Source organism: Festucalex cinctus, chromosome 1 (genome assembly GCF_051991245.1).
Source record: "Festucalex cinctus isolate MCC-2025b chromosome 1, RoL_Fcin_1.0, whole genome shotgun sequence".
Taxonomy (NCBI): Eukaryota; Metazoa; Chordata; class Actinopteri; order Syngnathiformes; family Syngnathidae; genus Festucalex; species Festucalex cinctus.
The window spans coordinates 3,092,346-3,107,382 of record NC_135411.1 but is presented as its reverse complement, the minus strand read 5'-3'; the positions used below and the strand labels follow the sequence as shown (position 1 = coordinate 3,107,382).

The 15,037-nt window shown below is 41.8% G+C and overlaps 1 protein-coding gene across 1 annotated transcript; it reads left to right on the top strand.

Moving 5' to 3' along the window:
• Positions 1 to 293: 293 nt before the first annotated feature.
• LOC144006834 (uncharacterized) lies at positions 294 to 14,236 on the top strand. Its single transcript, XM_077505894.1, has 2 exons — positions 294 to 768; positions 10,375 to 14,236. Exons 1-2 carry the CDS (start codon positions 645 to 647, stop codon positions 12,864 to 12,866), a joined length of 2,616 nt encoding a protein of 871 aa, XP_077362020.1. The 5' UTR covers positions 294 to 644; the 3' UTR covers positions 12,867 to 14,236.
• The last annotated feature ends 801 nt before the right edge of the window (positions 14,237 to 15,037 follow it).

Genomic DNA, 15,037 nt, shown 5'->3' with positions numbered 1-15,037 from the left:
GTGTATACAATGATTGTATTATTTCCCCCCCAATAGTTTGTATACTGATTGAGTGAATAGAGATTTAAAAAATAAAAACTAAACTGGGCTACTCGTATGTACAGGAAGTAAACATGTTTCTTATTATTCGTCCGAGTGCAGTTTAAAGGTCTATTTATTTTTATTATCCAAATGAATCTAGAATTAAACGTATAATTTTATAAGCTTTTTTTTTTTTTTTTTAAGTAAAATTAAATATTAACATTTTCGTGACATGAGATTTGTCCAACTGTGATTGCCGTAGATTTCACGTGGTAGCAGAAGAGCGACTCCATTCCAGGCACGACGCGTTTACGCTCGGCTTCACTATACAAATAATTCAACACGAATTCGTACGGAACGAACTGACACATCGACACTTTGCCCCGTCACTACGTTATTGAAGTCAAACATAATTGCTACGTTTCGTGTCTGGTTCAATCGTATCTCTCGGCCGTCTTTATTTTGTCTTGGTTTAGCTTAGCTTATCTTAGCTTACCTTAGCTTAGCTTAGTTTAGTTTAGCTTAGCTTGCTCGGCGCCAAAAACCGAGACGCGTTTGCTATCGACAAATTGGCTCAGCAGACGTCAATCGTGAGCGTAAAGTGTCGTGAATATCGTGTGAAGATGTTCACAATGGCGAAAGTCAAGTACGAAGAGGAGCTTTGTGGAGCACAGGAGGACAACGAGCGACAACGTCAACTGCTGGACGCCGTTTACAAGCAGCCTCGAGTTGCGTTGAACAGAGCAGGTTTGTCACTTGTTTCATCGACACTTTTCAACCATATGTACGTTTTTATTTCTGTAATGACTCTTCACCGGGTCACTTTGTTACGATACAGTTTTTTTTCTTCAGTCGGTTTGGTAAATTTCTCAGTCGATGAGAATTGGATTTTGCAGAGCTACAACTGAGGTAAAGCTAGCCGCCTTTTCTTTTTACGCGGTCAAGTCAGCCGCACTTCATTTTTTCTGTTCGCCCTTTTCTAGGATTTACGGTAGTGTGCTCGAAGAGACGCTTCGGCCTTGGGGTGAACCCCACAAAAGTGCCTAGAAAATGAGTTTCTATCCACTGTCTGGGCACGACTTGTTCAATGCAATTTTTGATAGATAATACCCTTCTGAACTTTGGGTTAAAAGTTCACCCAATGTTTTCCTGCCCCAGTTTTGTCACAAGCCAGAAATGCATATATAGGTAAATAACAAAAAACGAAAATCTTGTGCTGCAGTTTTTGGTCATAAAACGTCTTTCATTAAATTTGGCAACATAAAATCATTCCCAGATGTTATAAATACATATACCTAACATCAGAAACAAGTATTGGTGGTTTGGTGTACTCATGTGAATTTAGATCATTAAATATATCAAATTTGTGCCAAAAAAAACAAAACAAAAAAAAAGCTTCAACTAGAAGTGAGACCAGCACACGAATGTTACATTTAGCTATGTTTATGTTTCATATATAAAAACAATTCACAACCTACTATGTAATGAAAGGTGCACAAGAAGCAACATACATCGGCCAAAAATGGCTGAAAATACTACCATGCACCACAAACTTCGAACAAGGCAAAATGGACTAGATGAAAATAGATACATTCAGAGCCCAGATTATTGTAACATATAGAATATTTTTTAAAGTATCAGGTTATGTCACAGCATGTCATTTATACCCCCCACCCCTGCCCCACACACAAAAAATATTAATAAAAAAAGAATCAAATAAAAATCAAATGTACATTCACAATAAAACCATGGAACTTCATTGGAACGGCTCTTTTTTTTTTTTTTTCGCAGACCAATTTAAAGGTCTATGTTGTGGAAAAATTGAATACAGACTTTTTCTTTTTTTTTTGCTTGAAAAGTGTTCCAATGGAGAGTTAATATCTTGATAATGACACAAACAAAATGGCAGATTTTACAGCCCTGCACTGTAAAGTGTCCTCGTATGCCATGTGATTTTCCAACCTGATGTTGTACCAGATGTGTTAGTGTCACTTTCTTGGCTTACGTCAGTAGACTCAGTAGTTGATGTATCTGATGACTGAGGTACCCTGTCTAAAAGTTTGTCAGTTGTTGATAATGTGTCTACAAAAAACATTTCAGAGGTGTTGCGCTGGAAAGGGGTGTGAAAAATCAGCTGGGGGAAATCACGCCTCAATCTTCGTTTCAGTATATCCTGCCTGAAATAGAAAATTAAAGGGAAAGATGAGCACAAGATACACATATTCACATCACACTAGGGCTGCTCTATTATGGAAAACATAATCATCACGATTATTTTGGTAATAATTGAAATCAAGATTATTCAAAACAATTATATTTTGTTCAAATCAAGAAAATGTTTAAACATTTGAAAATAAGACAAATACAATCATATGAAACACTATAATTATGTAAGTTGCTTTTGGACCCAACAAAATTTCTAATTTATTATTATTATGTCAGCAAAAATTTTAAGTTGGGGTGCAGCGTGTGCAGTAAGCTAGTTTTGACACGGGTGTATGGTAAAAGAACTCGTGTGGGCGTGCCGCAAAAACAACTCAAAATTAGTATTATTAATACTGCAACTATCGAATATTTTGGTATCCGGATATCCTACTGAAAATTCGAGTGAATAATCGTATATTTGGATAGAAATAAAAATATACCTATAGGCCTATATACTTTCTTGGTCAAAGAACAATTAAAACGAGAGCTGCGAGCAGCTATAAAGGGCCCTCGCAGCCCGTGCCACGTTGGGGTACTTGCACGTTGGGGTACTCGCACGTTGGGGTACTGTCACATTGGAAGCAGAATTTCTTTTAAAATGGCATGATCAACCTTTACATGTGGATTTTCTTTGCCAGGTGTGATGAATGTTTCAAACTCAATGGGTTTTGGTGAACGTTAAGATCTGCAAAAATTAGCACCCATTTTTATTTTTAGGCAATAAGTTGCCCTGATTGGTATTTTTTGGAAAAATATATGTACCCATCATCGCTCGTACTCATTGCACAATGTTGCTTTTATTGTCCATAGGTGCAATCAAAAATGAATAAAACAAAATGGAAACGTACATACGTTTGGATCGGTGTGAAGCCAGTGAACAATTTGAGTGGTGGAAACTAAAAGAATATTCATAAATGACTTAGTTATCACACTTAGAATGAGTTTACATTTTTTGTACAAAATACCGTATGTGGGGTATTTTTTTTTCACACCTCAAGGGCTAGGTGGCGCTGCATATATAACTGAATTTTGTCATAGAGATACCTTCAGGCCTTGACTATAAACATACATGTCAAGTTTGGGATTTTTTGGAGCATGTACCGGGGAGTTATTAAGCATATCCTTTTTCAGTGCGAAACACAAAATTTGATGTGCCGCCCTCATTATATAGTATTCCGAAAAGTCAAGATTTTTCCACCTTTCGTTGGCTCAGGTCTTGACATGGACCAGGTCAAGTCTGAAGTCAGTCGGATGAAACGTGTAGGAGAAGTGGGCAAAAGTATGCCCCCTGAAAATGTGCAAAAATCGTCAAAAATGGGACATTCAAAAATTCGTAGCTCACTTCCTGTTCATTTTAGCACATGGGTCCAAGAGACTTTTTTTTGTAGGTCTTGGGCTCCCTCATACACCTTAAAAATATTCGTCGTTCTTGCTTAAACGTACAACCGGGGCTGCTTCGTAAAAAATTTCTAGGGGGCGCTATTGTGTCATTTTTGTAAAAATAGCACAATCCAGGATAAAATATCGCTCATTTTGCCAGGCCAGATGTGTGTGCCAAGTTTCATGAGTTTCTGTGCATGTTTAGACCCTCAAACTGGCGTTGTTTTCTTGGTGAACAGCGCTTAGCCACGCCCACAGCAATTCGCGAAAACTCACAAACTTCGTGTTGTGACATCATGAAGACCGAAACCCTCATCTGAGCAAATATCAGGTAGGTGCAGTTAATGTGGTTGGAGAAAAACATTGAAGAAAAATCATAAGAAAAAAAATTGCCAGAAGGTGGTGCTATCAGTAAGATGAAATATAAGTTCGTAGATGTCTTAAGGGCTGGACTCTCATCAAATGTGTGAAATTTTGAGAAGATAGGATTACCTGGGTCAAGTAAAAGCAGCTTTTATTGCCACGAAAAATTACCAGACTTTGCGGCACCGTAGCAGCCATACCCTTTGGCGAAAAGTTACAATATTCGGAGTGGGGCATGATCAACATCTTAAGGCTTTTCTGACCAATTTTCAACTGGATCCCTTCAACGAGCTAGGCACAGTAGCTAAAAACGTAAAGTATGACATTTATTGTCACCACTAGGTGGCGCTATATATATAACAGAATTGTATCATATAGATGTTTTCAGGCCGTGACTATTAAGTTGCATGAGAAATTTGAGATTTTTTGGAGCTTGTTCATGGGAGTTATTCAGCATTTTGTCTTTCTGGACAAATTAAATTTTAAAGGCAATATTTGATGACCCGCCCCCGTCATGTAGTATTCCAAAAAGTTAAGATATTTTGCCCAGTTGTTTTCTTGGGCCTTGAGATGATAAATGCCAAGTTTGAAGTCAACAGTGAATGTGCCAAAATGGGCCAAAATTGGACATTCAAAAATTCATAGCTCACTTCCTGTACATTTTAGGAAATGTCTTCCACTGACCTTTTTGTGCTACACGTGCCTGGCAATTTTCGTAGCTCTAGGTCAAACGGGCCGGGATTGGGTTTTATTTTTCTATGCTAGGGGGTGCTATAGAGTCGCATTGTTATGACAACTACATAATATCAAATATTTCGCCGGGCCCGAAGAGACTGCAAAGTTTGGTGAGTTTTCGTAAATGTTTAGGTCCTCAAGAATGCGATCGTTTACGGAGAAGAAGAAGAAGAAGAAGAATTCTTACAAAAACAAGAGGGACCTCGCAGCGATCGCTGCTCGGGCCCTAATAATCATAATAAGGTCTACAAGAACTGTATGGTGTTCAGGGATGAATAGTTTTTCTCATGGATTTTTTTATTTCTTTTTTGCTGTAGTAATAAGTAATGCCACAGCTGATGCACATTTTGAATGACAGGGTTCCTCCTATTACTTCAAAATATAAAAATATAACATTTATAGAATAAAACCACAAGTATCCCAAATGCTATAAAAGGTAATGTTGTAGCGAGCAGTGACGGGAGTCGGAGGCAGAGTGTTGAAGTCCGGAGCCAAAAACCGGCGTTTTATGACATCAGCTTCTCGGCGTTTAACAGCAACAACAACTCACTCTGCGCGAGGCTCACAGACCTACCAACATTTTGTTCTTTTATCCTTTCATCCTTTCATCCCAACAAACTCCCCCTTCGTCCCAACGTTCCGTGGGTGAATTATGTTCTCATCACTACACAAGCCCCCCCAGAATTCACCCACAATCAAACTCCGGATGACGGGGCGGCAAAACTGCCCGACCCCTGCGGGTACAGGACCCAGGGAGCGAGGGCGGGAGGGACACAGCAGAAACACCAGAACAGTCCCGCGCACCAACTGGCGGGGATGCAGGAACAACTGGAAGGGACCCCACACGGTCCACAAGGCGCAGCCCAGGGGGGCGGCCGCGGCGGGGGGCGCGGGGCACGTCCAAGGGTCCGGCCAGGTCAACATGAACTTGCAACCCGGTGTCGGAGCCCCGAAGCGACTGGGTGTCACGGTCGGAAGCCTGGTCGGCCGCCATCCGGGAAAAGTCGAGGCCCAGCTGTACCGTGTTGACGGCTGCCCTGGACAGACAATCCGCGACCACGTCGTCCTTGCCAGCGATATGTCGGATGTCCGTGGTGTATTCAGATATGAACGACAACTGTCGCTGTTGCCGCACGGACCACGGCTTGGACAACTTCGACATGGAGAAGGCGAGCGGCATGTGATCGACGAAGACCGTGAACTCACGGCCCTCCAGGATGAAGCGGAAGTGGCGGATCGCCAGCCAGACAGCAAGGAGCTCCCTGTCGAACGTGCTGTACTTGCGCTCCCGAGGGACTAACCGGCGGCTGAAAAGGCGAGCGGCTGCCACGCACCTTCGACGCGCTGTTCCAAAACGGCCCCGACGGCAAAATCGGATGCGTCAGTAGTGAGGGCGATCGGGGCATCCGGGCGCGGGTGGGCCAACAAGGCCGCTCGGGACAGCGCAGCTTTCGTCTCTTCAAAAGCCTCGACTCTCACATCGGTCCCGTCGACCGCACGGTTAGGAGCCACACCCTTAAGTGCGTCGTAAAGCGGGTGCATCACATGGGCAGCGTGGCGGATGAACCTGTGGTAAAAAGTCACCATCCCGAGGAACTCGCGGAGACCCTGGGCCGTCTGGGGTCGAGGAAAAGCGGCAACAGCTTCCACTTTTGCCGGGAGCGGGGTGGCGCCGTCCTCATTGATGAGGTGGCCGAGGAATTTGAGACTGGAGAGGGTGTCCATGATAAACAGCAGCCGGCACTCTGGCCCCCACTCACAGCTGCAACTGAGTGGAGGCGTCGCCGTTTCCCGACGCAACAAAGGAGCAAGGGGCGCGGCACCTCTTCGCCTTGGTTCCAAAACGTGCGTGAAAATAGCATAAGCCAGGGGCCGATCGGCCATCCACGGCAGCGCGTACCTTATGAGGTGCCGTTGCGGCCGCCGGGACTGGGAAGGCGCGTGCAGAGAGGCCAAGACCTCGTGGTTGTGACGCTGGGTGGCCAGGAAAAAGCGGTCTGCTTCCTCCGCCAGAGCACGTGGTTCGGAGATGGTAGTGTTCGCTAGCGCCGTAGCTCTGGCCGCTGTGGAGCTCCCGAGCGCGGCCACGATGTGGTAGTAGCGCGTGGAATCGTCCGTAATTCCCCGGATGGCAAACTGAGCTTCAGCTTGTACAAACCACGTCGCCGCGGCCGACTCCCAAAACTCCGGTAACTTGAGATCAGCGGAGTTCGCCATGTCGCTCAATTCGATCAAATTCTCAGCCTCGGAAATGTCAACGAGGCGGATGTCGGGGTCACCAATGTCACAGCGAGCAGTAACGGGAGTCGGAGGCAGAGTGTTGAAGTCCGGAGCCAAAGACCGGCGGTTTATTGATATCAGCTTCTCAGCGTTTAACAGCAACAACAACTCTGCGCGAGGCTCACAGACCTACCAACATTTGTTCTTTTATCCTTTCATCCCAACAAACTCCCCCTTCGTCCCAACGTTCCGTGGGTGAATTATGTTCTCATCACTACAATGTCAGGTTGGCCCCCACATTTAACTCCCCCCGCCACCAACGTCTTATTGCAGATGGAAGGATGTAAAACGAAAAGTGCAGTGTGAGAATCCATTGTAAAGAACGGTTAGGGTTTGCATTATTAAAAAATTTGGTGCCAACATTTTAACTTTTACTGCAAATGAATATCGGCTTCAAATATCGGTTATCTGCCTCCTTGACTACCGATAATCGGTATCGGTACCGGCCCTGAAAAAAGCATATCGGTCTATCTCTACAGAAAAGCCTTAAGATGTTGATCATGCCCCACACCGAATATTGTATCCGGCCAAAGGGCGTGGCCGCGACGGTGCCGCAAAGTCTGAAGATTTTTCGTGACAATAAAAGCTGCATTAACTTGACCGAGATGATCCTATCTTCTCAAAATTTCACACATTTGATGAGAGTCCAGCCCTAAAGACATCTATGAACTTATATTTCATCTTACTGATAGCGCCACCTAGTGGCAATTTTTTTTCTTAACAATTTTCTTCTACGTTTTTCTCCAAACACGTTAACTGGACCTACCTCATATTTGCTCAGATGAGGGTTTCGGCCTTCATGATGTCACAATGTCACAACACGAAGTTTGTGAGTTTTCGCGAATCGCTGTGAGCGTGGCTAAGCACTGTTCGCCAAGAAAACGCGAGTTTTGAGGGTCTAAAGATGCACAGAAACTCATGAAAATTGGCACACACATCTGGCCTGGTAAAATGAACAATATTTTATTGTTGATTGTGCTATTTTTACAAAAATGACTCAATAGCGCCCCCTAGAAATTTTTAACGAAGCAGCCCCGGTTGTATGTTAAAGCAAGATCTACGAAAATTTTTAGGAGTATGAGGGAGCCAAAGACCTACAAAAAAAGTCTCTTGGACCCATATGCTAAAATGAACAGGAAGTGAGCTACGAATTTTTGAATGTCCCATTTTTGATGATTTTTGCACATTTTCAGGGGGCATACTTTTGCCCACTTCTCCTACACGTTTTTTCCGACTGACTTAAGACTTGACCTGGATCATGTCAAGACCTGAGCCAACAACAGACAGAAAAATCTTGACTTTTGGAAATACTATATGATGAGGGCGGGGCATCAAAATTTGTGTTTCGCACTGAAAAAGGATATGCTTAATAACTCCCCGATACATGCTCCAAAAAATCCCAAACTTGACATGTATGTTTATCATCAAGGCCTGAAGGTATCTCTATGACAACATTCAGTTTTATATGCAGCGCCACCTAGCCCTTGAGGCATGAAAAACAAATACCTCACTTACGGTATTTTTACAAAAATTGTAAACTCATTCTCAGTGTGATAACTAAGTCATTTATGAATTTTTTTTACTTTCCACCACTCAAAATGTTCACTGGCATCAGACCGATCCAAACATATGTATTTTTTATTTAGTTTTATTTATTTTTGATAGCCTCTATTGACGTTAAAAGCAGTATCGTGAATGAAGGATATGCTTAATAACTCCCCGGTACATGCTTAAAAAAAATCCCAAACTTGACATGTATATTTATAGTCAAGGCCTGAAGGTATCTCTATGACAAAATTCAGTTATAAATACAGCGCCACCTCGTCCTTGAGGCATAAAAAAAAACCCCACTTAGGGTATTTTGTACAAAATTTGTGAACTCATTGTAAGTATTATAACTAAGTCATTTATGAATATTCTTTTACTTTCCACTAAAGATGTTCACTGGTATCAGACCGATCCAAACATATGTACTTTTTTACTTTGTTTTATTTATTTTTGATAGCCTCTATGGACAATAAAAGCAACATCGTGCAATGAGTACGAGCGATGATGGGTATATATACTTTTGGAAAAAATACCAATCAGGTCAACTCATTCCCAAAAAATAAAAAAAAAGACGCTGATTTTTGCAGATCTTAACAATCACCAAAACCCATTGAGCTTGACACACACATCACACCTGGCAAAAAAAAAAATGTACATGTAAAGGATTATCATGCCATGTTCAAAGAAATTTTGCTCCTAATGTGCCAGTACCCCAATGTGCCAGTACCCCAACCCCTAAAGAAAAAAACATTTTTAATGTAATCTTAGTGAATTATTTGTAATTATGTCTTAATAATTTTCAACTATAGGTTGGCGATGCACATTTTAGTTAGCATCTGACTGGTCAAATTCATATGAAAAGCATAAAATTCCATATAAAACTTATTGCATGCCTTTGCGATATGCATATTGCAAGGGCCAATATCGCGATATCGATATTTTTTCGATATACTGTGCAGCCTTAATCGGAAGCATTTATTTGTGTGTGTTGAATGTGTTGTGTGTGTGTGTGTGTGTGTGTGTGTGTGTGTGTTGGGGGCGGGGTCGATATATCTATACATGGCTTTATGTATCGATATTGGGATATGAAAAGGCGTATCTATACGATATCGATATATCAATATTTTGAACCCAGCCCTAGTTAATTCAATTGAAATAGAAAGGGTGTATGAAAACAAATTCCTTGTAGTAGTTATTGATGATAAATTATTTTGGAAGCCACACATAGAAAATGTTAAAAGGAAAATGTGAAAAATCAAAGGGATACTCAATAAAACTAAGGATGTCCTGAACATGAACTCATTATATACATTATATAGTTCATTATTATTACAATATCTGACCTATTGTGTGGAAATCTGAGCAAATGCAAATAAAACAAACACCAACTCTGTATTCAAATTGCAAAAGAGAGCTATAAGAATGATTAATTAATCAAAATATACAGAATCAACACATCCATTATTTATTAAATTAAATACAATGAAATTTTATGACTTGGTTGAGTTTAAATTAGCACCAAATTAGACACAGTCCTTATGATATAAGGGGTGCACATGTCTATAAAAAAAACCAAAAAAAAAACCAAGAACAAATATTAAGCAAAGGTCTGTATCTGTTAAATGTCTTAATCTGTGGAATCATTCGGGAATTGCCCTGAAAAGATGTGACTCACTTGTTGAGTTTAAAAAAAAATGTTTAAAAGTAAAAAAAATAAATAAATACTTGTGTATAGATTTGTTATTCATTCACTCATGTGGCCCATGTGATAAACTCAATATAAAATACATAACATCACAATAAATTAACTTTACCAAACCATGTGTATCTTGTGTCTCGCAGATGTCAGTGAAAAATATATTTGTCCTGAGCGGCAGGAGCCAGAGTTCCCTGGCGTGAAACAGGAGGAGGACTTGGAGCCTCTGCAAGTTAAAGAAGAGCAGCAGCAACAGCCTTCCAACATCAAAAAAGAGGAGCAGCTGCCACCATACATTAAAGAGGAGGAGGACTTCACAGAGTGTCCCGTGACTGGTGTCCATTTGAAGACTGAAGATGAACGTCAATATGAAGAGAACAAAGGGGCGGAGTCTCCAAGCAGCAGCTCAAGACAACAAATGACAAATGATGACAGCCGGTTAGCTCTCATGTCAGATGGTGAAGACGCGTCACACGCTCCTCACACTGCTGACGATGAACAGTGTGACGATGATGTGACATGTCACACTGATGGCAAACGGTGGAAATGTTCTCAGTGTGGAAAAACCTTTGGTTTCAAGTCTAAATTGAGAAATCATGCGATGGGCCACACTGGTGATAAACCCTTTGCTTGCTCTGTTTGTGGTCGAAAATTTACTCGGAATGACTACTTAAAAACACACACAAGAACCCACACTGGAGAGAAGCCCTTTGCTTGCTCGGTTTGTGGTCAAAGTTTCTCTCAGAAGGGAAGTTTAACAACGCACACGCGAATCCACACTGGAGAGAAGCCCTTTGCTTGCTTGGTTTGTGGTCAAAATTTTTCTTCCAAGGGAGACTTAAAAATACACACACGAACCCACACTGGAGAGAAGCCCTTTGCTTGCTTGGTTTGTGGTCAAAGTTTCTCTCAGAAGGGAAATTTAATTATTCACACAAGAAACCACACTGGAGAGAAGCCCTTTGCTTGTTTGGTTTGTGGTCAAAATTTTTCTTCCAATCGATACTTAAAAATACACACAAGAACCCACACTGGAGAGAAGCCCTTTGCTTGCTCAGTTTGTGGTCAAAATTTTTCTTCCAAGGGATACTTAAAAATACACACAAGAACCCACACTGGAGAGAAGCCTTTTGCTTGCTCAGTTTGTGGTCAAAATTTTGCTCTCAAGGGAAACTTAAAAATCCACACAAGAACCCACACTGGAGAGAAGCCTTTTGCTTGCTCAGTTTGTGGTCAAAATTTTTCTTCCAAGGGATACTTAAAAATACACACAAGAACCCACACTGGAGAGAAGCCTTTTGCTTGCTCAGTTTGTGGTCAAAATTTTGCTCTCAAGGGAAACTTAAAAATCCACACAAGAACCCACACTGGAGAGAAGCCTTTTGCTTGCTCAGTTTGTGGTCAAAATTTTGCTCAGAGGGTACACTTAAAATCACACACAAGAACCCACACTGGAGAGAAGCCCTTTGCTTGCTTGGTTTGTGGTCAAAGTTTCTCTCAGAAGGGAAATTTAATTATTCACACAAGAAACCACACTGGAGAGAAGCCCTTTGCTTGTTTGGTTTGTGGTCAAAATTTTTCTTCCAATCGATACTTAAAAATACACACAAGAACCCACACTGGAGAGAAGCCCTTTGCTTGCTCAGTTTGTGGTCAAAATTTTTCTTCCAAGGGATACTTAAAAATACACACAAGAACCCACACTGGAGAGAAGCCTTTTGCTTGCTCAGTTTGTGGTCAAAATTTTGCTCTCAAGGGAAACTTAAAAATCCACACAAGAACCCACACTGGAGAGAAGCCTTTTGCTTGCTCAGTTTGTGGTCAAAATTTTTCTTCCAAGGGATACTTAAAAATACACACAAGAACCCACACTGGAGAGAAGCCTTTTGCTTGCTCAGTTTGTGGTCAAAATTTTGCTCTCAAGGGAAACTTAAAAATCCACACAAGAACCCACACTGGAGAGAAGCCTTTTGCTTGCTCAGTTTGTGGTCAAAATTTTGCTCAGAGGGTACACTTAAAATCACACACAAGAACCCACACTGGAGAGAAGCCCTTTGCTTGCTCGGTTTGTGGTCAAAATTTTTCTTCCAAGGGATCCTTAAAAATACACACAAGAACCCACACTGGAGAGAAGCCTTTTGCTTGCTTGGTTTGTGGTCAAAATTTTTCTTCCAATCGATACTTAAAAATACACACAAGAACCCACACTGGAGAGAAGCCCTTTGCTTGCTCAGTTTGTGGTCAAAATTTTTCTTCCAAGGGATACTTAAAAATACACACAAGAACCCACACTGGAGAGAAGCCTTTTGCTTGCTCAGTTTGTGGTCAAAATTTTGCTCTCAAGGGTAACTTAAAAATCCACACAAGAACCCACACTGGAGAGAAGCCTTTTGCTTGCTCAGTTTGTGGTCAAAATTTTGCTCAGAGGGTACACTTAAAATCACACACAAGAACCCACACTGGAGAGAAGCCCTTTGCTTGCTCGGTTTGTGGTCGAAAATTTGCTCACAAGGAAAACTTAAAAATACACACAAGAACCCACACTGGAGAGAAGCCCTTTGCTTGCTCAGTTTGTGGTCAAAATTTTGCTCACAGGGGACACTTAAAAACACACACAAGAAACCACACTGGAGAGTAGCCCTTTGCTTGCTCGGTTTGTGGTCGAAAATTTGCTCACAAGGAAAACTTAAAAATACACACAAGAACCCACACTGGAGAGAAGCCCTTTGCTTGCTCAGTTTGTGGTCAAAATTTTGCTCACAGGGGACACTTAAAAACGCACACAAGAACCCACACTGGAGAGAAGCCCTTTGCTTGCTCAGTTTGTGGTAAAAAATTTACTGCTAATGTAACGTTAAAAAGACACACAAAGACCCACACTGGAGAGAAGCCCTTTGCTTGCTCAGTTTGTGGTCAAAATTTTTCTTCGAAGGGATACTTAAAAACACACACAAGAACCCACACTGGAGAGAAGCCCTTTGCTTGCTCAGTTTGTGGTCAAAATTTTGCTCACAGGGGACACTTAAAAACACACACAAGAAACCACACTGGAGAGTAGCCCTTTGCTTGCTCGGTTTGTGGTCGAAAATTTGCTCACAAGGAAAACTTAAAAATACACACAAGAACCCACACTGGAGAGAAGCCCTTTGCTTGCTCAGTTTGTGGTCAAAATTTTGCTCACAGGGGACACTTAAAAACGCACACAAGAACCCACACTGGAGAGAAGCCCTTTGCTTGCTCAGTTTGTGGTAAAAAATTTACTGCTAATGTAACGTTAAAAAGACACACAAAGACCCACACTGGAGAGAAGCCCTTTGCTTGCTCAGTTTGTGGTCAAAATTTTTCTTCGAAGGGATACTTAAAAACACACACAAGAACCCACACTGGAGAGAAGCCCTTTGCTTGCTCAGTTTGTGGTCGAAGTTTCTCTGAGAAGGGAAGTTTAACAATGCACATGCGAATCCACACGGGAGAGAAGCCCTTTGCCTGCTCAGTTTGTGGTCAAAATTTTGCTCATAGGGTACAGTTAAAAATACACACAAGAACCCACACTGGAGAGAAGCCTTTTGCTTGCTCAGTTTGTGGTCGAAAATTTGCTTGGAATATATATTTAAAAGTCCACATGAGAACCCACACTGGAGAGAAGCCTTTTGCTTGCTCAGTTTGTGGTCAAAGATTCCCAACAAAGGGCAACGCTGAGAGGCACAAGTGTGCTGGTGAGAAAAGCGGTTGATGAATGAAGCTTGATATGATCTCATTTCGGAATTGACATTTAAAATGGTGCAGAAATTTCTACCGCTTTAATGAATGATTGATCTGTGTACTTGTATTGTGTGTTGTATGTGTCTTAGCCTATTTTGAAAATGAATTAGTTTTGAAAACGTAACATCAACCTGACAAGTGGCTGCAGATTATAACTGACGGCTATAATCTGTCATGTTGACATGTAAATGTCCATTCATATGTAGTTTGCCTTATTTACATATTAAAAGGCTGTTGTTGAACACATTATTTTAGGTTAATTAATTATGCACAAATTAGTGTGTCAAAAAAAATAACGCAAATGAGGCGCGTGAGCATGGCTCGTGAGTAGACGTGTTTCCTACGGCTCCCGCAGAAAATTTTTGGATTAATACATTTTGGACCTTGTAATCGATGGAACTTTTTTTGGAAAGACAGTTTTTGTGAACTAATTGCCTCACGAGTTGACAAATTCCCCCTAAATCGTCTAAACAGCAAAGTGGGAGACACAACTCGGACTCCCTAGGGTAGCGTTAGCAAGGAAGCTAATACAAATGCCAACAATATGGAAGCACTAGCTAACGCAGTTTCTGCCGTGCAATCATCTATCGATTCGTTTCGGGAGGAGAACCGGGCCTCGATTGCCTCTTTGCATTCGATTTTGAATGTCTATGGCCAGCGAATTACCGATGTGGAGGACGGTATGAAGGAGTTCGACATGAAGCTTGGCAACGTGGAAACTTCTCATGCTTTACTGGCGAAAGAAAATGACGCGCTGAAGGAGAAGATGGCGTACCTGGAAAATGACACCAGGCGGCAAAACATACGCATTGTGGGAATACCGGAAAATGTGGAGGGCCCGCGACCATCGGAATTTATTTCCAAGCTTATCAGTGATGTGCTTGGGGAAGATAACTTCGAGAAACCACTTTCGGTGGATCGCGCCCACAGAAGCCTGGCACCCAAACCGAAGGATGGCGATAGCAGACCACGGCCGTTCATCGTTCGACTTCATCATTTTCAAAGTAAAGAGTTGATCCTTCGCCTCGCCAGACAAGCGGGCCCTCT

Excerpts from the sequence above, each read along its gene's own strand:
- LOC144006834 (XM_077505894.1), top strand. The coding sequence starts at position 645 with ATGTTCACAATGGCGAAAGTCAAGTACGAAGAGGAGCTTTGTGGAGCA. Across the intron at positions 769-10,374 it reads AGTTGCGTTGAACAGAGCAG|ATGTCAGTGAAAAATATATT; the intron begins GTTTGTCACTTG and ends TGTGTCTCGCAG.